Raw genomic sequence first — 23,157 nt, forward strand, 5'->3', positions numbered from 1 at the left:
TCGTAGTCACGAAACTATTGTAGCTTTTCAAAAGCATGAACCAATAGCGTAGCCATCCTAGTTGAGCTAGTCCATTGATCAATTGCCGCCAGTTGATCCCTCACCACCTTCATCTTGGTGATGTGATCCTGTACCGAGTCCCCCTCATCCATGCTTATGCTATAGAGCTCTGTCTCGAGGTCCAAAATCCTTGCTTCATTCTTGAGCTCGTACATGTCCCTCAAAGTGGTCTAGGCCTCGAAGGAAGTGCCCGCCGTTTGTATGTGAGGAAGTACCACATCTACAATGGCGCCCACAATAGTGACTAATGCCTCCGCATCTCAAAACTGCCATGCTCTCACTAACACCTCATCGTAATTGCTCCCATCCAACTTGCCAATGTCCCCAAAAATAGGAACATCATATCTCTGGGCCATGACAATGAACTGAGAAGAGATAGAGTAAGAAAGTTGTACACCTATTTGAACTTGAGCCTCCCTCTTTCTTGCAAGGGCACAATCCTCCAGACGCCAGATTATATTCCCCAAGCTCTGAATCAAGGTTGTCCTTCAACAAGGTCCTTGCCCTCAGGCTCCACTTCTCATGAACTTTCGATGAGGGCTCTTGATACCATGTTAGAAATGAACCAAAGAGAGAGTATCCCACGACAAACGGTATTTACTTGTGTACTCAACAAACATTTGCGTGTGCAAGCTAGGACGTAGACAATGCTCCAAGAGAGATAAAGAACCAGGAAAAGACATATTTCCGTCCACAACAGGACGCATAGAAAAGAGTCTAGAGTCCCACCAAATCGTGGAGAACCAGGAAAAGACATATTTCCGTCCACAACAGGACGCATAGAAAAGAGTCTAGAGTCCCACCAAATCGTGGTTCTCCATCCTTACCAAAAGTTATACTACTATCTCCTTGGCACTTCTAGACCCTTGAGCCCACGTGCTCCTTGCCGAGCTTTTATAGACTTAGTTTTTCCTTAATATGTGCACCTTGATGCCCTAACAGTCAACCTAAGTGTGCAGCTCAGCTTTGTCTGCAGCTCTGCAGCCTCCTTTATCGTGTAGGCCCAAAGGATGCTCCAATCAGCTGGAAACTTGCTGCTCAAGTGGATCCCTAATGAGCCCGGAAGGCTCTGTTTATATAAGGGGCTGGTAGCCCCCCAACCAACCGACTTGGTAGGGGCCAAAATGGCTAACCCAGTAGCCTGCCCCACTGACTGGCCTGGTCTATGAAATCTGCCCTATTTTGGGCTCTCCTTTTGAGGGTTAGCAGGCCCTGCCTGGCCACGTGGCAGGCTACCCTAAACTGGACCTGTTCTAGGGCTTCTTTCAAGCCCAATCCCTTCTCCAAATAGGCACCTGCTATTCCACCTCTGTTCCAGGCTCTTCTAGCCCCTGGATCCTCTGCACCAGTCCCACACAGTACCCTGTAGTCACTCCATACAGATCCGTACAGTTACTGATGTCATCTGCCATGTAGGTGCCGTGCTCAAGCTCAAAAAACATGCTCAGTCATGCTCCCATGTGAGCCATAGTGCCATGTGTGTGACGTGGCCTGTTGCAGTCCACCAACGCACCTCCCATCTGCCAAGTATGTCTTGTATGTGGTGTGGTCTCTGAATGCAGATATCCTCAATGATATGGAGAGATTGATCCTGGTAGGGTGCTGTGCGATTTAATCCATTTTTTAGGTGAATGATTGCAATAAGCCTAATACAAGTGGCCTGTAGAGCAGTTACTTGTGCAATTTCATGCGTCTAATAATCCTTGGGACCCTCAGCTTATGCTCAGGTGTCACGAAGAAAGATTTAAGTTTTTCAAGCTTGAAATTTTTGAAAATAATAGTAGGAGGAATAGGTTGACGATTGTATTCCATATGGTTTTCAGAGTGCTCATCAGCATATGACAGTAGAATCACAGCATCCCCATACCAAGGTGTAGTTCCAAATTCTGTGCAAAACGCTAGCAGACATTTTATTCAAATCCTAAATCATAAAGATCAAATAAGGTTGGTGATTGTTGCCAGCCAACAGGTGGACTGGAAATATTTTAGCCTAGGTTTTAAAATATTGCTTGCATCTGTATGACTGTTGGGGCTTGTCTCAAGTTATTCAGGCAAGGTCTCGAATATACTTTTGTACAAGTAAAAAGCATGATATTGAAGAGTAGAAATTTCCCTCTAGGTAATGCAAGATGCAGCCTGGTCAATAAATGGTTCCTGGGGAACACCACTATCAAAATGCTCCCTTCTGCACTTGTCAAGAAGCCATGAATATAAATGACCAGAGAAGTATTTTTGAGCCTATTCTTGATAGATTGTTCTTCATAAGAACAAATTAGCTTAATGTAGATGCCTTGAAACAAACACATAGACATAAAGTTTTTTGGAGTCTATTCTTGACAGGTCGGTGTTTGTAAGAACAAATTAGCACAGTGTAGCTGTTGGGAATTTAGCACAGTGTAGCTGTTGGGAAATGAACACATAGGCGTATGTGACTTAAATCAACAAGGATTTGGGAACCAGAACAAAAGGTACCAAAAATTTAACTGGGGAAGCTTATCACTAAAGCAATATTTTTGAAAAGGAGAGAGAGAGAGAGCTGATTTTTAATTGTTCTTTCTGTGCAGTCTGGGATGAGCGTAGCAAAGCAGGTGCTTGGAGACACATTTGATCCTCTTAAAAATGTTAAGTACATGAGTCCTACTTGGTCAGAATCTGCTGCAAGATTGGTAGTGACAACATTCCTCCGTCAGTATATAAAGAAAGGATATTTACAGTAAGTTCATTCTACTCTATTGTCTTTTATGTCTGTGCAAGTGACAAACTATCACTTACACAGACATGAATACTGTCACCAGAAGGAGTTTCACCTATTGCCTGTCTTCATGTCTCTGTAATTGACAAGTAGTGTTACCAGAAACGTTTCTAGTAACGTGTTCTGTATGTTCGAAATTCAAGGAGTTTTCACTTTCTCTCCTTCTGAGTAATGTGCATGAAATAGATTGACTATTCTAGTTTCCAGGCACATGGGTATTGGCTGCACTGACTCTGATGTCGAAGAAAAAGAATGTAGTGGTAGTTTTACTCTGTTGGAATTGAATTCAATTGAAGTCAAAACATTGTACTTGCCACTACACTTGTCATGGTTGCCCTTTCTGCTGATTAGATTGCAGGAAGTGGGTGGGCCTGTGGTAAACTTTGGAGAACAGAAGTCTGCTAAAGACATGAAATGCTCTGTACGCTTACACCGTCCCTCTTTCTACTGGAAGGTAAGTCTTCTGAATTATCTTGAAAATATGCTGATAACTAAAAGTAATCTCCTAAACAGATTTGGTGGCTAGAATCTCTCAGCATGGTTTCTTCTGCTGATTCAAACCAAACTCTGGGATACAGATCTTGGGGAAACCCTTTGTTAATTGTTTTGTTTACCTTGTGCGAGATTTATCGAAAATGGAGACTCATTGATGTGAACAGGTAGCAACAAGAGCAGATCTGGGTCTAGCTGATGCTTATATTGATGGTGACTTCACCTGTGTGGACTCCGAAACAGGCCTTCTTGACTTGCTTTCAGTAAGTGCGTGATTGACTAATTCAACCCAGAAAAGGTCATTACATTCATACTTGAAACAGCACAACCGAGTACAAAGACAAATCTGCCACAAAGATGCAATGTCAGACAACGTATGTAGTCCCACCTAAAAGAACCCTCAAAAGTGCCAATGGAGAAGCCAGTGTGAGCAGATATAGTAAAAGCATACTTAGAAACATTGTGAAGAAACCTCAAATCATGAAGATGCTCTATTTTGTGTGTCAGAATTTGTGACTGAATCCATATCCATGTGAGATTTACAAACAGAAACAGTATGCTCAAGATCACCTCTCCAAGGCTGGGTGGCACTACTGGACATCCACATACTATGGCATGCGAATTCAAGTGCAGAATCAATCAGTTGCAAAATACCATCCACAATCCTAGAACACAAATATTTGGAAACTCCATAAGAAAACTTGCTTTAAAACACTCAAAAATGGGGGATAGAGCGACTGATTGCTCACCCCCTGCACAACCCTAGTTAATATCACTTGCTAAAGTGCTTTGTAAGCATTGTATGTAGCTTCAGTCCTAGCTTGTAGTATGCGGAAGCCAAAATCTGTAACAATACAGCTGTCATCTCTTTAGTCCTAGCTTGTAGTATGTAGAAGTCCACATATGTAACAGTGCAGCTATCATCTCTTTACATGCGTGCGCGCGTGCGTGCGCGCGCGCGCGTGTGTGTGTGTGTGTGTGCGCATTTTGACTGCTTTCATTCAGGGGTCACACGAGAGCCAAATGCCTCTATGGAATTGTCAGACGAAAACAAAATGTAGCAAGGATTTTAACCAAGTTATTTCCTGTCCGGACAGGTTACCTATTCAAACCCACTTTAACTAAGTTATCTACATGGGCTACGGCACCATTCTTTACGACCATGCTTAGTCATCATCTGGTAAAGGAACAACATAGTCACTATTTCACCTCCACACCTTGATGCTAAATATTAACCATCATCAGGTCCTTAATATTCTGCTGGCAAGAAATCTTTACTGACTAGCAGAAGATAAAGAGAATGCCTCTGGAGTCTCAACACTTCTTTCCAACAGCACACCTGACGTCAACCTTACATTCTATCTCTTCCTCACACAACGGACGAAAAACTATTTCAAGGGTCCTAGGGAGAAGGAACAACTGCGGTACAAAAGGCAACTGCTCCCTAGATATCTTGTTCCTCCTTAAAGTGGCAAATCCTCTAAGTTCTCTTGCAATGTGTCTAGCAGAGATAAGAGACTGTCGTGTCTTCAGATTGTAGCACTCAACAAATTTTGTTATTGATACATATTGCAGTGTGTTCAGTCACGCTCATACCACTCTGAATTGAACTCTTATTTGAAGATCTAGTCCCCCCTATTTCCAACGTGACTAGAACCTGAAGGTGATCCTATCTAATTATGTTAACAAGATAACACTGCAGAGTCCACCATAAAAAGATCCGTCAATTAACCGAAAAACTTCACCTACAAAGGTTAATCTGATGTATATGTTAATTTTCCAAAGTATGGACCAAAATAATGATCACCCTGTGACGCTATTGTGTTTGTGCTTCCTTCAATTTGATTGTACTACTTTTTAAGGCCACTTTCATATCTTTCTTTGCTCGCGGCCTTCACTTATGTCATCTAACGTAGGTCTATCGACCGTCTTTGTGGCTTTGACTTCCTGAGTTCCCATCAAGCTTTTTCATGGTTGCTTTGTGTTGATTTCAATTTGTCCTTTTTGGCCTTCTAAGAACATCAACAAAATTCTCCTTCTCATCTATCTTTTTTCATTCCCGTCTTATTACATTCAGGTGGCACTACTGAATTTGTATAATAAATCTTTTAATCTCAGTTCAGGTGAGCTTAGATACAAATTATTTCTCCTCAATGTTAAGTGATTCAAGTATTATGACATGTAGCATAGGAATCCAGCTACTTGACCTATGCACACAATTTGTTTTAGTGTCTCCTCCTTAAAATAGTACACAACGCATCTTTCCAACTCGCAATCATGCAAGCACATTTGTGGATGCAGCTAAGGGGGTTCTATTCTATCACATCAAGTAATCATTTGGTATCCTTTAAGATTACTTTTTTATAATGGCTGTCTTTACTAGGGTTAACGAGACAGATCAAGAGAGCAAAATAAGTAGGATTTTAATACACAATCTTTGTCGACATTGAGTGAGCTGGTGTGAGCTAAGTAATCTACCAAAAGGGGAAGAAGTAATCTTCTCGTGCAACTTGCTTTAAATGGAGGCTTACCAAGAGATCATGGTGTCTTGTAGTTATAATAAACGAACCGAATATTCCATAATGTGGATTTGAAGTCTATTCTTAATAAGAGATTTGTAGTGCTTTTGAATGAGAATATGACTTTATGGATCTCTATTTGTTTTCACAATTGACCTCAACACATAAAATGAATAGATTTTCACATGCAATATAAGCAACCCGAATATATTAGAGAAGATGGTGACTCATACAATGATTCCGACACTTAGAGGAGTTGCTGCGCAGCCCAACCAGGCTATTAGCAGCTTACAAGGACTCTGTAGATAGCTCTTAACCCAACTAGCAAGATTCATACACACAACCATAAAGGGAGAGATGCATATATGATAGAAGAATATGTGAGAAACCCGTCACATACAGTATGGAGATTCACAGACAAGGAAGGACTATTGCGACACACAGCTGAGTGCTCACACATGAGAAGCCTCTCAATATATAGATGTCGACAATGTTGGTCCCTGCCAGCACGTCCCAAGAGCCGCTTCCTGCCAACACCTTGAGCCAATCAAGTTCCTTCTTCTGAGGTGTCGCCTATCATTGACCTGTCTCCTGGATGCTGCTAGAAGGCAAGAGAGCTGACTCTCATGGAGCTGAGAGGAGTCCATGAACGGACCGGGACAGAGAAGAGGAAAAAAACCCTTCACAAGCTTCCTGTAGAAGACCACGCTGTCCTTTGCATGCTATCATGCGAAGTCGCACGTAAGTGCCACCACTCAAGAACTTTAGGGAAGGTACACACTCCCCACAAGGTTTACCATTTCGAACAGCCCCCCATAAACCAAGTGGGCAAGAGAAACACACCAAAACTGTTGCCAAACCAAGCGGGAAAGAAAAACAAACCAAAACTATCACCATCGACTATAATCACTCTCCACAATATTAGAAGGCATAGTCACCATCTTTCTCAAGATCTATGATCTCACTCTGAACATATCCAGCAAACCGATTTTCTTCATCAACCTTTTGAACTACTGGCTTCTATCAATGCTTTCTCGTAGCAATTTTTCTCTTCATTACCTTCTCGATTGCAATAACTACAAACCGTTACCCTCATCTTTCTCTTCTCTTTTTTGTTAGCTGCAAATGCAGGTTCACTGTTTGCAAAAGCATTCATAGCTAGCCTCCTTTCTTCATTTAACAGTAAAGAGATTATGTACTGCAAAACAAGAGCATCAAAGTTCAATCTAAGTATGGCGACTATCTTTGCATACCTGGGAGTGAGGCTTGTGAGAAGGATGGCCTTTGCATCATCATTGCCAATCCGGACATTTAAATCTTGAAGCTTCTTCATAATAGATTGCATCTTATTCAAGTGAGTGGCAAGAGAGTCACCGTCCCTGACAAGTTAGTAGTAAAATTTGATGGGAAGAACTTCCCATCTTGGCAACTTTTTGTGTGACTACTCTTTATAAAGAAAGGCTTGTGGGGCATTTGCCCCATGCATCCATGACCTTTGCAATTCTAGGAGAGATTGGCTGCACGCCTAAGCAAGGACGTCTAGATCTAGGACTTTTCTTCCTCCAAAGCTTCAGGGCTTCTTAAGAGAAATATCAAATCTAGGTGACCTTCTTCAAAACGTTTTCCCTTGAGCTCGCAAGAGCATCTAATCACAAGTAGCACCTAAACCTGCTCTGATACCAATTGTTGGCTTTCACAATTGACCTCAACACATAAAATGAAGATATTTTCACATGCAATATAAGCAACCCGAATATATTAGAGAAGATGGTTTGACTCATACAATGATTCTGACACTTAAAGGACTTACAACACAGCCCGGCTAGGCGTGTAGCAGCTTACAAGAACTCTGTAGATAGTTTTAAACCCAACTAGCAAGACTCCTACAGACAACCATAAACGGAGCTCCATAAAATGATAGAAGACTATGTGAGAAACCTGCCACACACACAATATGGAGATTCCAAGACAAGGAAGGACTATTGCGACACACGCATCTGAGTGCTCACACACGAGAAGCCTCTCAATATTTAGATGTTGATGAGGTTGGTCCTTGCCAGCATGTCCCAAGAGCTGCTTCCTGCCAACACCTTGAGCCAATCAAGTTCCTTCTTTTGAGGTGTTGCCTATATCGACCTTTTTCCTAGATGATGCTAGAAGGCAAGAGAGCAGACTCTCCTGGAGTTGAGAGGAGTCCACAAACCGACCGGCATGAAGAAGAGAAAAAAAGCTTTCACGAGCCGCCTGTAGAAGACCATGCTCTTCTTTGCATGCAAACATGCCAAGTGGCATGTCATTGCCACCACTCAAGAGCCTTAGGGAAGGTACACAATCCCCACAAGGTTTACCATTTCCAACCATCTCTAGTTTGGATTTTGCCTAGACTTACTCAAGTGTTTTAAAGGCCATAGTACCAATAGGGAGCCAAGTTGCCTCTCCATTGAGTCAATAACCTAAGGGATGTAGGAACAGAGCAAGGGGACAAAAATATTTTCAGTTTTGGTGGAGTACGAACATTTTACTGAAGCTCAGAGAGGTCCTTGAAAACAATTTAATGTAGGTGAATTCACGTTGTAATGTGGTGTTATTCTTGCCTTGTGCAAGGCATATATAAACATACATCATTCTTCATGGATAACACTAGCAATTCTTGCTCTGATGGTAGACATGTCAGCCCTACCACAAACATATGAGAGTATTAACATCCAAGAGCAACGGATATAGAGGCATACTTACCCCCCTTGGTTTTGTAGTCTGATTTGGGAAGGCATACATTTCCTGACTATGATCAACCGATATATAATAGAAGACAAGCAGGGACATTTCTCATTCCATTTTACATGAGCCATTTCATTCCAAATGGGTGCTTTAGTTTCCAAGATAGGATTGTTCAACAGCCTTTACTTGGTTTAAGGGAATATCATTCCCTTCTAGTTATTTTAAGTAGCATGTCAATAATAGGGAATGCATATTTTGGTTTTACAAGTGTCATGAGATGTCAACCATTATTCAAAGCACATCTCCATACTCCAACTCGGAGGTGTGAGAAAGTGGAAGTATACCAAGAGACTATGTCAGTAGCTGGGTGTTTCCTATGTTTCTATGCTCATCTTTTTAGAATGAGCCGACATAGGAATCACATTTCCTTCGTTGAAATTTATTGTTATATCCTTGGCTAGCCATGGTTTGCCATAGGTAGCCCTAGGGTTAGGGGGACCATAGAGAGAGGTAGTATCTAGCCCTATGGTTAGCGGGGACCCTAGAGAGCGAGGCTAACGGTAGTAGCTAGCCCTATGGTTAGTGGAGAGCCCAGAGAGCAAGGCTATTAGCCTCAGGTGGATGACCCTAGGACTAGGTTTTAGAAATACCATTTGGATTAGAGGTCGAAGGGGTAAAAAGCATTCATGATGTATTTAGCAATGGCCCAGGACATCACCTTAGATTCTAGAGATTTCTGAAAATCCTGATGGCTTCTCTAATTATCCTAAAAAATAGTAGAGCTCCCAGATCTCATTATAATTGACTAAAGACTGAACTACTTATCAGTTCTATATTTCATAACAATTAACAAGCCACCTTTCAAAAGCCTTGACCTTTATCTTTGAGCAATGGAAGCAGCATAGTATGACTCTATGTAAAGGAGTAGATACCAAAGCTTAGCGAAAACTCTACCAAAACAAGTTTGGACATAAGGCAGGCTGAAAGTTAGTGCCAAAGTAGGGCATAAGGTGGACACAAGTCAATTCTTGAGATACGCATGTTTTGTATGTTTTGGTAGAAAAGCCTTTTTAAGGTTCTGACATCGACATCTACTCTATGTAGGTTCTGATCCAGAATCGAGATCTGCTCCGACATTCACATCAGAACCAGTCAAGAAGGTACAAGTTAAATTGCTAACATCATAAAAAACTGTTTCTGGCACAAACAGTTTAGAACTGTAGGTGGTCCCATTTCCTATTTGTCAAAGCCAGCATTCTAGCTGGATAATGGATAGCAGTAACAATTATTGAAAAAACACAGATATCAAAACTTACTCAAGAAGTCTTAGTGAATTTCAAAATTGAGATTAATGGGTACTTTTTTTTGGACATTCTAGCCAAATTAAAGCTGAGGTTAAGACATGATGAAAAGTTTACTCCTTGCAATGACCCCATAAAAGCTCGCATCAGTCTATTTCTAATTTGTGAATTAAGGAGTCATTAGTAATGTATGCTCATAACAGTTCAAGATGAATTTGCACGTGATGCAAGATTGATTGCACATTCATATTTGCTAAATACTGCATTATTTCAATTTGCAGGGGATGGTTGAGTCCAGTGCTATTTACGGCCATTCTTGGATCTGCCAGCTCATACATTAAGCACTTGTTACGAGGAAACTCATTGACAAATGCACGGCGCAACATTTCCGCCCATTACGACCTTGTAATATTTCTTCAAATAATATATTTTGATTAGTTTATCTTTCATGCCTTCTTGAGAGCATATCTTATGCCAAGCTTCCTTGACTTCCTGCAATGCTTTGTCTCACCTAGGCCAAGATGAGGGTTTTGATTGGCAGTGAAATGTATGTAGTTTGAATCTCTCTCTCTTTCTCTCTCTCTGGTTCTCAACTCAAAGGTCTACGTTATTTTGAGAGTCTTCATTCATTAGGCAGTCTGAATTGGGCAAGGGCGCTTTTATAGGTTAAGTGTGCAGATGTGCCCTCCACATAGTAGATTACATCAAGAGGGTCTTGGAACCTAAAAAGAACCCTTACAATTCCCTACACACGTGTAGAGAATTGAAGGGTTCTATGTTAATGTGCATTCGTTGCTGCTTCATTGGACTCTGGTATTTTTTGTGAAATGCATTCTGAAATCTTGATTGTGTTTGTAAGCACAGAGTAATACCCTATTTACGCTCTTTTTGGATGAGACAATGACATATTCATGTGCACTATTCAAGGTGAATTTTCATTGAACATAACAGTTCCTACAAGAGTTACATGTGTTCTTGATTAGTATACAATATCAAAGTTGAAATATTTAAAGGTCACATAGAAAATGCCTTTAATTAGTTTTAGTTGTCATATTCTCTTGCTTGTTCTCATTCAGCAAGTTCTAATATTGTGTTTACGCTGTGAAGGATCCTATGGAGCGCTTAAAGGATGCCCAGCTGCGTAAGATTCATCACTTGATTGACAAAGTATGTGGGGGGTCACATTGAGACCTAATATGGATTAGGAGGTGTAAGTTTATATTGTTAGATTTTTTCTGCATTGGTGGCTTGGATTGTGGATGGCTGTGCCTGTGTGAATGTTTTACCCAATACTCTGCACCCACAATGTCACGCCTGACTTGAATGGGGATGTTCTAGTTAGTATTTGATGGATCTAACCTTTGTTTCAACTACTTGCATGTACACCTTGTTTGACTGGCCATTTCCATGGCTCTTAGACTTACATTGCTGTCAAGACTGAATTGATCTACATGTTTTGAGACTCCCCACGTTTCATGGTGCGTGTACGTGCACGAGTCGTACTAAAAATCTTGAGGAGACTGGTGCATGAATCTTTATCATACAGACGTAGTTGCAACGAGACAGCCTCATCAACTACCCTGTAAACCAAAAAATCATATTCTTTATCCAATTTCAAAAGTTTATCCCCATATTTTGGCCATATGAGCGGGAGAACATGTCTAGAGAACATACAATATATATGCACAATCAGAACAAGGCTTTTCATCCAAATATTCATTCAAAATCTGATTTTGGGTGGCATCATGGGTCACAAGTCATGACATTTACAAAGCGCACTCTTTTTTTTCACAATAGTAACATTTATATCACATAGGGAAAGAATATTAGTACGGCCTACCACGGATAAGACAAATTTGTTGGAGATACAAAACTGAGGCGAACCGAACCTCTTGGACAGTACTATACAAAAGTCTATTACGGTTAAAATGTGTCTGACAATACCTCCAATAATCGTTTCCAAAGTATAACCAATATGTAGAAATCCCACATTGAAGTTCAGAGAGTGCAGCTGGGGTGCAATGTGATTGCATCTGGACAGCCAATGGAATTGCACTCGGAAAAGAGAATGCCTTTGGGTTGAGGGGTTAAGTGCACTTATGTGATGGTGTTCTATACTTGAAAGCCTTGCGAAGGCTCAGTGAATTGGGGCTTTGGGCTCAGTTGCAAGGAAGGTCTCCTAGATGCAACTTGTAATCATTCCACTGTGAAATATAAAGAAATACCGAAAGGGGCGCCATGGTGTTTGGGGCGTGCAGTGATGGTGTTCTATGCTTGAAAGCCTTGCGAAGGCTCAGTGAATTGGGGCTGCGTCTCAGTTGCAGGGAAGGTCTCCCAGAAGCAACTTGTAATCATTTCACTGTGAAATATAAAGAAATACCGAAAGGGGCGCCAAGGTGTTTAGGGCCAACAGAATAGCTGAAATTGCCTGTCACACATCACACACACCTCGTCCCCCTTGTCACAACTCCCCACGCACATCACACACTCTCAAGGTCACAACTCTCCCCACACATCACATCACACACACCTCGTCACCCTTGTCACAACTCCCCACACACATCACACACTCTCAACGTCACAACTCCCCACACCATCACCATCATCTCACATCACACAAATTCAACGTCACAACTCCCCACACCATCACCCTCGTCACACATCACACACACTCAATGTCACAACTCACCATACCGTCACCCTTCACAACTCCCCACACAAACACCAAACACCCCTCCCTCGGCTTGCAACTTTTCTTCATTCACATCCACTTGTCTATGTTTGTTGAGCAAGGGCATTCTAGCCTCCATTCCTTTTTCAGTGGTTTTGTTTGTGAACAAATGGGTAAATGCCAAATGGTGATCATGCAATGGTTAATGGTTGTGATATATGCTTTGTGAGCTGTAAATAAGTGCTAAAGTGATTAAAGGTTTAGTTCCACTGCCTTCTGAGTGATAAGAGGCCGGTTTCAGAAGTTGACCTTTATTTTAAAATGAATGAAAACACTAGAAAGTGAAAACTCATATTCTTCCTGTAGACTCCTGCCAATGGGAAAATACTATAGGAAAAGTATAACCAATATGTAGAAATACCACATTGAAGTTGACCTTTACTTAAAAATGAATGAAAACACTAGAAAGTGAAATCTCATATTCTTCCTGTAGACTCCTGCCAATGGGAAAATACTATAGGTGAAAGGGTAGCTGAATTGATTCCACTTCATTTGTGGAAATGAAATCTCTGTTCTTGTAGCAAACAATGGTATGGCTTAAATTCCTCGAAAAACTTGCAACAATATATTGGTAGAACGTTACGAGTCTTCCTGGCCCCCTCCTGTTTATTATTCAAATAGCATTTACAACCTTCCTCCTCTTTAAATGCCCCTCATACCAACTAAACTCTAGACCTGAAGCATTCAGCTCAAGCTATACTTTAATGGTGTTTACAAATACATAATTATTCAAGAGAATGTATCTTCCACTTTGTTTCTTGACGTTGACAGCTGTTGATAATATTTAAAAAAGACAGGCTTAGCGCATGTAAGAGATGATAATTGTTTCATTTATGAGCAGATCTTCTTTCCACTTGCAGAGGACGTAATATCATTAAGTTTCGGCCTAGGACAGAGCCATATGTGATTATTCAGACAAAAGCACATGCTTCATATTATTTTGATTAATGCATCCATTCTACCATGTTTACGTCCCACATTTTGGGCTTCAATAATGAAAGATCTAAGGATTGAGCATTTTAAAACTGTCACTGAAGACTTCAACATGATTGAATTTACTTAGAACAAAAGAGGACACACATCTAAAGGCATTGTTAGGAATAGGGAATCGACAGGGTTGATCCCCTTATCAATTTGACCCATACCCACGCACCAACCTATGTCCCAACATGAGACCAACCTACTAGCTATTCTCAGAGGCATTTTGGACTATCTCTAAAAAGTTTACTCTTCACATTAGTGACATGCTATTTCAGGTGTCTATGTTTGCACTTCTTCTTAGATTCCCTTCTCTTATCTAGGACATCATACTAACATGCCCAAGATAGATTAGACATGACTTATGCAAATCAAAGAATCATTTCTTGCATTTCCTATGTCTTGCACAACATATAGTTAGTACAATTCCCCACGATAGCCTTCTTTGGAAGAAGGCACATGGAGGTAGGACTAACATTGAACAAGTTGAAGAACGTGCTACGTGCATGGTTAGATTTTAATAGAAAATTAATTAATTAGTCCATCCCCCATGTAGAAATTATTCTGATTAAGCTAAGTTAGAAAACCCCCCCCCCTCATAAAAAAATAAAATAAAAAAATGAATTCGATTGACCTAAGTTAGTATCCCCCCCCACCCCACCAACCTTGCTGCCCTCCTCCTTGCGCAGCCATTATGGCATAACCACACCTTTAACCGAGCAAGGGTTACTTACTTGGAATGAGATTTACTTCCCTTTTTAGGCCAAGTTGCCCTTGTCTAAACATTAGAGAGTAGTGTCATTCTTGCACAATTCATTCTCAATGAGCAGAGCTAGCTCTAGCTTTGGCGTTTCAGCCTCGATTCAGCTCTACGTAATCAAACTCAATTCATCTACCCATTGAGAAGGTTATTGCTAGCTAGAAAGTTAATCTAGTAGCGCACACGTAAGGTAATTATGAGTTGGACATCCCACAGTCCTTAATGATCCATCAAAGTTGACATAGGTGCTTTTTTAGTGCACGTAGACTTGTGAAGATGGTTGTTTTTCTCCTTTTCTTTTTACATCTCATCAGTCCGCACTTGCTTCTGGTCTTTACATATGGGCTTTCTCTAGGATGTTTAGGGCATAAGTTACACAATAGTACAATCTAGTAAGACAATCCCAAGGGTGATGAAGCCTTGTTCTGGGGTTTTTTAGAGGCTAATCACTTTCCTTTCTATTTTCTATAAGATCCTTGTAAAAGGTGTAGCTAAACGTGTTTAGATTGGAGCTTTGGAGGGAATGTCTCCACTTTTTGGAAGATTTCACATTAGGCAGAGACAAAGTATCATTCTTTTTTACTTGTTTAGAAAGCTCGATGCATCCATAAGAAGGTTAGTGATCAATGGAATTTGTAGGATTTAGCCCATTGCTCTTGAGGTGGGTAAGCTTATGTAGCAATGGCTTTGGCAATCAAACACATATAATGATTTGATCTAAGCTTTTGTAGCTAGGGGTGCAAGTGGAAGCTCGTGAGGCATATGAAGGCATGGTCTAGCTACATCTTCTTGGTGCTAGGTAGATATGTATCATGATGCATGAAATCATTAAGGGTTTGTACCACTGGAATAACTATTAAAGATTAGAGAGTATTGTCATTCTTGCAAAGGTGATTCTTAATGAGCTAGCTCTAGTCTTAATAAGAGAGAATGATGGCTCTGGCGTGTTCGTTTTGCACGATTGAATGCAATTCATCAACGCAGTCAGAATGTTCTTGCAAGCTCAAAAGTCGATCTAATAGCACACACGTCAGGTAACTATGAATTGGACATCCCACATTCCTTAATGATCTGCTTATGTTTCAAAGTTGGCGTAGATCCCTTTTTATTGCCCATAGATGTGCTAAGATGATGGTTTTTCTATTCTCCCATTTATATCTTATCAGTCTGCACTTGATTCTGGTCTTAACCTGGGGGCTTTTTCTATGATATTTATCTTATCTAGGGGCTTTCTCTGCAATATTTAGGATGTAACGTACATTGATGTACACTCTACTAAGATGATCCATACATGAGAAGGGATAATGAAGCCTTGTTGTGGGATATGTGGAGGCTAATCACTCTCCTTTATATTATCTATAAGATCCTTGTAAAAATGCCTAGCTAAACTCTTTTAGATTGGAGCTTCCGAAGGAATGTTTTCACGCTTTAAGAGATTTGCAGACAAAGAATCCTTCTTCAGGGGGCTTCGCTCATCCATCAGAAGGTTATTGATCAAGGGAACTTGTAGGGTTCAGCCCATTGCTGGTTAGCCATGGGTTCGACAGTTAAACACATACGATGATGTTGTCTAAGCTTGTGTAACTACAGGCCCATGAAGACATGGTTGAGCTACATCTTCTTAGTGCTTGGCAGATATGAATAATGATTCATGAAATCATTTAAGTTATTGTACTTGATGTTACAAGAGTTTTGCAGTTGACTTACAAAAGGCTCAATTTTCATAGGTTGGCCAAAACCAAAGAGAGCCTTAGTTGCATGGGGACTGGTTCAGATTGGATGGACTGGAATGACTCAAAGCTACCAGCTTGATAGAACGTCGAGAGAATCGCCTTTGACTATCATCTTTGGCAAGAAGCCCTTTGTATTGAGCCATTGTACTTCTTGCTTAGGTTTTTTAAAAATGAGGATTGTACAATAGACTTAGTTCATGCATAAGCTTTAGAAGGCAATGGACGCTTGCTTTCTCTTGACAGAGAGTAGGCACTAATGGGATGCATGGAGGTGTACCAATTCCGGGGTTGACCTGCAAGCTCAGCTCCTACCATCTCTGTTCCCTGTTAAAGAAGAATCCTCAGTTTAAAGAGCCGCCTCTGGCACAATTTTCCTCTGTCACACTGTTCCTCTATTACCAGGTCAACTGCAGCAGTTTTTTTTTTTTTTTGCTTTGACAAGGAGAAATCCTGGTCTCAGGATAAGAGATGCAAGCAACCTTCCCTGCCAACAAATGGAGCAGCTCCTGATACCAAAGCACTACTGATCAGACCAGTGAATCTGAGCTTTTGCTCCTCTCCTGTGGCTACTAGATCTTTTTTTTTTCTCCTTTGAGCAGTGGAATTTTTGTATGCATACTAGATATTCCTCTTTAGAGGAGAACATTTTGTCCACTGTGGACTTCATTGTACAAATTATATGATTATAATGTAATCAAGTATTTCTTTGCCAAAAAATAAATAAAAGTCCATTCTTGAATGCTGTTTCTCAGAGGTTTTGAGGAAGTTGTGGGGTTGGTTCCATAAGACTCCATATTGTTGCACATATGGCTCACCCCATCTGGAAAAGAGCTTATAAAATGAAACATTTGGGAGCTTGCTAGAGGATAGATAACATACTTGGAGAAATCTGCAGGTCATCAGAACAGAACAGGTAAGCTGAAAGGTCTACTTATTTAGATTATTATTTAGCTCCTTTGTCATTTATGCATTTGGCATGCAAGTGGCCATATGGTTGTAATTTATATTATATTTTTAATGTTGTGGTGCAATAACATTGAAGAGGATAGCTTAGTGTTTCGCAATGATGTGGGCCATTTCTCCTACAGAATTGATTGCCAAGGAAAAGACAATAAAGTTTTTGTTCTTACTTGGTGGGAGAACTTTCCAATCACTGAACATAGCTCTCTGCTTTCCCTTACAATATCTCACCCTAGGTCCAGTTGTGAAAATAAGGAGTATTCATGCAGACAGGCAAAAGAAAAAAAGAAACAAGTTTTCTTGAGTCTGGACAAGTAACTTTTTTATATTCTATCTTAGCAGCTCAATAGGTTGGTGTCTGTAAATGCCAACCTACGTCTCCTTGAGAAGCACAGATTTCCAGATGGCCCTGGCAGCAGTGAGGGGAGGCCAAAGCAAGTGAATCATGATGAGTTGGAGATGAAACCTCGATATGTTGATTATTCAGTGAAGTCAAGAAAACGATGATGCTCCGACTTTTGTGAGAGGATATGCTCGTGTTTCAGTGCTGAACACATTTGATGGCTCGAGCTCGTGTATTTCCAGCACAAAGGCTGCACCTACAAATGGCACGAGCCCTAGATACCGTAGACTCCGCAGCCAGTTCATAGTTGTCAACATTTGAGCATGAGTCATGAGGTGGGGGATTGCATGCGATGTCAAGGCAGAGATGAGTTTTAGGAGATAAGCAGGAGCAGCCCATAGAGCAAGGTGTAAGATACCGCACCTTTCCGTTAGCCGTAGGAGGTCTCAAGGAGACTACGTGCCCCTCAAATGTAGCCAATGCTCGTGCTAGCATCAGCCTAAATAACTCCCGCCTAGAGTCTCAATGTGGTCATCCACTGCCCCAATCTCGAAGAGTGTGACGTGCCCATCTCGCAATGGTTCAAGGAGCTCCTCAATCAGAGTCCGAACACAAAAATTCTGATTAGAAACGTACACAGGGGTCTCCATGATTCACGTCCCCTCGTCCGTCGAGGTCTCAAGCCCGTCACTCCTCGTGCAACGCAACCTGCACCCAACCACCCAGGCACCTGCTTGGACGTTCACCCCAATCTCCCTCTCTTTCACGTGCGCTCACCCCACCCCGTGTCTGAGTGCCAACAAGAAAACCAAGGGAGCAAAGAACAGTATAGAAGAATGCTTGTATTCACAAAACGTGCCAAAAACGTCCGCACGTGTTACACTGTCTGAGAGAACTACCTCGCATATACTCTCCCCAGTTCGATGGAGCTTGAAGATCTCCACCTGTATATCTGTTAGATCAGTTGTTTTAATTTTCAGGCGTTTGGCTGTTTCTGGGGTGATCACATTGTGTGTGGCCCCCGAGTCAATCATTACCCTTTGAGGGATGTTCATTTGTGCATCAGCATAGATGTTGGGAATACCTGTTGCCACTCTTTCAGCCATGCACCTCGCAGTAACTCTACATGCCCATATCCTGGGCTGTTCTTCCAGTTGGGAAGAGCAGCCCATGGGGCAAGCTGAGCTCAAATTGGGGCGGTTTAGGCTCAAGATCGAGACCCTGCAGATGTCATAGTCGACTCGGGAGAGAATGGGGGAAGAAGGGGCAGACTGCCCTTCCCCCCATATAAAGGGCACTTGGCTCATACCCTCTGATAACCACTGAAGCCACCAGAGGAGAGTGATTGCAGCAGTGATAGCACTAGAACTGTGACAATACTGGGCACTCAGTTCTCCAGCAAGTTTTTGCTGTAGGTTGAGCAGCATTTGGTGCCTACAGGATATGCTATTTTGTACAGATCTGTCCGTGTTGTGTGGAGCATGAGAATGACATTGTTGCTGGCTTATCTTGCTGTAATGTTTCAAATCAATTGAGCAGTGAGGAGTCTTGGTACCAATATTCTGCTGCGGGCAGCTAAAGGTTTGCTGTCCTATTTTCTGACACTTTAAACCCCAAATATACATTCTAACCCAGTCCAGTGCCCTCTCCTTGATCTTTTAGACCTTGTCCAGTATCATGGTCATTATGGCACACTTGTAGTACTTCCATAGGATGAAGAATGCTCTTGCACTACCATGATCCTACATACTAGACAGCATAGCATTAGTGTGTTGACTAGCTCCATATGGAAAAGTAAGATCATGATCGAATTCTAGATGTGCTACATTATTCATAATATTCCATTTAGTTGCGCACATGTACCAACTGCAATTTGATAACAAGCTTTAAAGAATCTCTTAAAAATTTCCAGGTAAGGGTCGCCTTGTGTTATAGAACATCACCTAAACCTGGCTAAACACCATTTTCTATGCAAAAGTTCAGTATTCGTGAAGATTGCAAAAATGTTTTATATCTTTTGTGGATTTGTACTAGATAATGTCTTCATAAACTATGTGTTCCTCTTTGGCTGTATCCACAACTCTGTGTGAATCTGCCTTCAACAGCCAATTGAAGAAATGATGTTTGGCTCAGCAAGTTATTTTTGAAGCAGCTTATGTTTTGAACAATGTTTGTTAAAAAAGATAAACTCTGTTTAATGAATTATTCTCTCTAAAGGCTGCATGTTTACATAGTGGGCGGGTGATTCATAGGCACAAATACATGAATCACATGAGGTGCTAGAAATTGGATTTGGTTGGGGAAGTATGGCTTTGGAGGTTGTGAAACGAACCAAGTGCAGATATACAGGCATTACTCTTTCTGAAGAGCAGTTGAAATTTACGCAAAAGCGAGTAAAAGAAGCTGGTCTGGAGGTGCCTCCGTATTTTCTGAACGTGCTTTTGCTCCATTTGTTCGACACTTACATATTTCACAGCCAAAGTCAGTTTGAGCAAATTATGAATGCTTCTTTCTTTCCTTTTCTACCCAGGATAATATAAGATTGGAACTCTGTGATTACAGAACGCTCCAGGGCTTGCAAAAATATGATAGAATTCTTTCATGGTGAGGTTTTTTGTCAAGCATGTATATAAAGTACACAAACAAGGAAAAGAAAAAGATAACATAATACAAACAGGTCTAAATCTGTTAGTCCCTAGCCAGATCTGTGCTGATGATACTGATAAGGGTATAGTGCTTGCCGGTTATCTCATTACAGTGAAATGCTGGAAGCAGTAGGACACGAGCATTACAAGGAGTTCTTTAGTAGATGTGACCATCTTTTGGCGAAGGATGGAATTTTGGTTGTGCAGGTCCTCTCTATGCATTCTAGCTTGTCCTAGAGTCTACATGTTTCGATCCTGTAGGGGATTGCTAGACTCAGCAACAATGGGTGTTTTTGTGCATTGGACAGGTTATATCCATTCCAGAGGAGCGCTATGATGAATATCGCACAAGTTCTGACTTCATCAAAGAGTACATCTTTCCGGGAGGATGCTTACCTGCGTTCAGTACGTTGACAGCAGCCATGACTGCTGGATCCTCACTTTGGTAAAGAGTTTGGCTTAGGTCAATCTTCGCCCTTGCTTATACACTTACTCGTGAGCCCTTCAACATAGAAAGGTGTTTCCCTTCCTCACATAAAATGTACGCTGTTTTTAGTGTGGAGCACATGGAGAACATAGGTGTCCATTATTATCATACACTATTAGCGTGGAGAAGGAAATTCCGCTCAAACCACAGGTGAATGAATACATCAATGAACGATTGTACCTTGTTGTAAGCTGGCTCACCAACCAATTGATAGTTTAGTTTAGTTTTTTTTTTCCCGAAGTTGGCTCACCGATCGTGTTAATCTGCAGTGAAATTTTGAAACTCGGATTCAGTGAAAAGTTTCTGCGAATGTGGGAGTATTACTTCATATACTGTGCAGCAGGATTCAAGAGTTGCACACTGGGCGTTCTGCAGGTATTTACAACCTTTAGATACACCGTTACTATAAAATAACTTTCAGCTATTCTATAATCAAATTGAAACTACCTTTAGATACTCCGTTACTACAAAATAACTGTGAAACTATTCTAGAATCAAATTGAAACTGCATGGAAAATTCACACCCGGACCATGGATTGAACTGCAGATCGTGTTCTCTCGTCCCGGAAATGTTGTGTGCTTTGGAGATTCGAGTAAAAGGATATTATCATACTCGTCTTGATGAGTTTGGAAAACACAAAATTCAGGATTCATACATATGCAGTGTCTCTATAAATCTCAACAAGTCGAGCAATTCTAGGAGCATCCAAACTGAAGTGAGTGATTTTGCTGGGAGCTCAGTAGCATCAAATCCTAGCAACAGGGATTGAATTGTGTCAAATTTTTTCCTGAGAGTGAATTGTGTTGTCAAATTTTTTTTTTGTGTGAGTGCACAAAGTTAGGGTGCTAAATCACATTCTTTCATCTCAATAGTCCAAAATCCATTAATACTTTGGGTGACCAAGGAAAAATTATTATCCATGGAATATTGTAGGGGATCATTGAATCCCTGTCACATTTTTGTTACAAGTGGCATTCTTTTTCCGAAAAACCCTCAGTTGTTGTTGCAGGTGTCTGATACTCTCTTCGCAAGTAATGTTCTTCTTTCTCAGAAAGAGTGTGGCCATTTCTAATGGCTCAAGTTTATTACCACTGCAATGCTATGGTGGAGGATTGGAACTCCTTTTGTGAAATTCCACGTGTGATTTTCTTAGTTCTATTCTTGAAACTTGCCACTTACGTAGATTATCTTACAAAAATTGCCTTTTAATATAGCCCTTCGCCCTAAGATGTTGTTCCACAACAATAAAGTGATCTGTCATAAGCTCCATTGAACAATAAAATAATTTATGATATCCTCCCTTGAACAGTCATATGTCCTTTGGCCCGCTATCCTAAATATCTCCTGCTCTAAGAAGGAATGCTGCAGTAGTAAAATCCTTTAAACATTGTTCTGAAAACCATAATTAAGGATCTTAATGATGATTCATAAACAACAAGCTTGAATGGTATGGCCATAAAATGCAAACCCATCTTGTAAAAGCTAGAAAGATAATGCAATCTCAATCACCCACAGGGTTAAAAACCATGAACATATTGTAATTATCATCCTCCAAAACTATGACTACAAGAGTTCAAATAAATTGGGAAAATTGCATAGTCTCAATCCGTCCTCCTTTAGTGCTAGGGATGAGGTGTCCACCTTTTCCATCTCCTCCTCTTTGTACGTATGCTGGTACTCCTCCTACACGAGAACCACCCACAAGTTCTTAAGATAACATGTGGCTTTTACAAAGCATTGCAATGCAAGGAACAAATAACTCTAAAGAACTTATCTTGAAAACACATTGTGCAAGAACCGCCATTGGCAAGTTGTACTAAGCCTTAGTAGACCCACTTTCTCCTTACAAGCATGGCCTCTACAAGTCTTTATCCTCGTTGGCGACAAAAAGCACGTGAGTGTGTCTCTATTTGCCATGCCAAAATTTTGCATCATGAATATGTCATGCACTATTGTGTGTGGGACATGTAGACGGGCAAGCCTACACAAGGACATGCAATGGTGAGATGATTGATTGAAGTAGATACAAAACTCCAAATCACAACACTCACAAGTAAGTGGAATGATACCTATTTATCTCGAAAAGCACGTTCAAGTTCCTTTTCCCTATTTTGAAGAGATGCCTAGAGATCATAGAGGGATCCAAGACATTTTAAATCTGCGAAGCAGGCACTTCATTGAAGTTACCTCTGCAGGGTTACTAATGGTGTCTAATAGTGTGGTGTTCTTGGATCTACACTACAATCACAAGGGGTTCCAAGAACCCTGAGCACTTCTTGATGCCATCTGCAACAGAGAAAATCAAAAGTGAAATCAGGATGCAAGGAAGGAAGCCTTTTAAACAATCCATGAAATGTACCAATATTTTAATAACAAATTGGGATAAATCTATGAAATTAAAAGATTCGTATCGAAGAAAAACTAGAATAGATGATATATATATGTACATATACATATGCATGCATGCGCGCGCGCAAACACACACACACACACACACACACGAACGATTCTAGCATGCACTCCATAGTGGATTGGAAATCCACAATATTGGGGTCCTCTCCCCACACATCGATAAATTTTTTGGAATCATCTCCTAGTAGTAAAGGGCCCACTTCAATTGGAAGTGGATCTTCCTCAAGGCCGCCATGGATCCAAGACATTTTCTTATGTAACAGGT

General features: G+C 40.9%; 1 protein-coding gene across 3 annotated transcripts in view; it reads left to right on the top strand.

The window, feature by feature from the left end:
- Positions 1 to 21,707, top strand: part of LOC147881759 (uncharacterized) — a 112,876-nt gene extending 91,169 nt beyond the window's left edge. For 2 of the 3 annotated variants that reach the window (XM_087401393.1, XM_087401394.1), the window contains 14 exons: positions 2,625 to 2,773; positions 3,164 to 3,266; positions 3,472 to 3,567; positions 9,646 to 9,701; positions 10,124 to 10,247; positions 10,707 to 10,769; positions 10,950 to 11,009; positions 19,600 to 19,761; positions 19,878 to 19,951; positions 20,106 to 20,199; positions 20,301 to 20,437; positions 20,549 to 20,629; positions 20,749 to 20,854; positions 21,027 to 21,707. In XM_087401393.1, coding sequence (XP_087257519.1) covers positions 2,625 to 2,773; positions 3,164 to 3,266; positions 3,472 to 3,567; positions 9,646 to 9,701; positions 10,124 to 10,247; positions 10,707 to 10,769; positions 10,950 to 11,009; positions 19,600 to 19,761; positions 19,878 to 19,951; positions 20,106 to 20,199; positions 20,301 to 20,437; positions 20,549 to 20,629; positions 20,749 to 20,854; positions 21,027 to 21,101 — 1,380 coding nt within the window. In that variant the 3' untranslated portion in view covers positions 21,102 to 21,707. Of the gene's footprint in view, positions 1 to 2,624; positions 2,774 to 3,163; positions 3,267 to 3,471; positions 3,568 to 9,645; positions 9,702 to 10,123; positions 10,248 to 10,706; positions 10,770 to 10,949; positions 11,010 to 19,599; positions 19,762 to 19,877; positions 19,952 to 20,105; positions 20,200 to 20,300; positions 20,438 to 20,548; positions 20,630 to 20,748; positions 20,855 to 21,026 lie in introns of those variants that run through there. The other variant, XR_015543928.1, reaches the window with a different exon arrangement.
- The last annotated feature ends 1,450 nt before the right edge of the window (positions 21,708 to 23,157 follow it).

Source organism: Dipteris shenzhenensis, chromosome 30, assembly GCF_047967505.1.
Source record: "Dipteris shenzhenensis isolate YYH24624 ecotype China chromosome 30, Dip_SZ_1.0, whole genome shotgun sequence".
NCBI lineage: Eukaryota > Viridiplantae > Streptophyta > Polypodiopsida > Gleicheniales > Dipteridaceae > Dipteris > Dipteris shenzhenensis.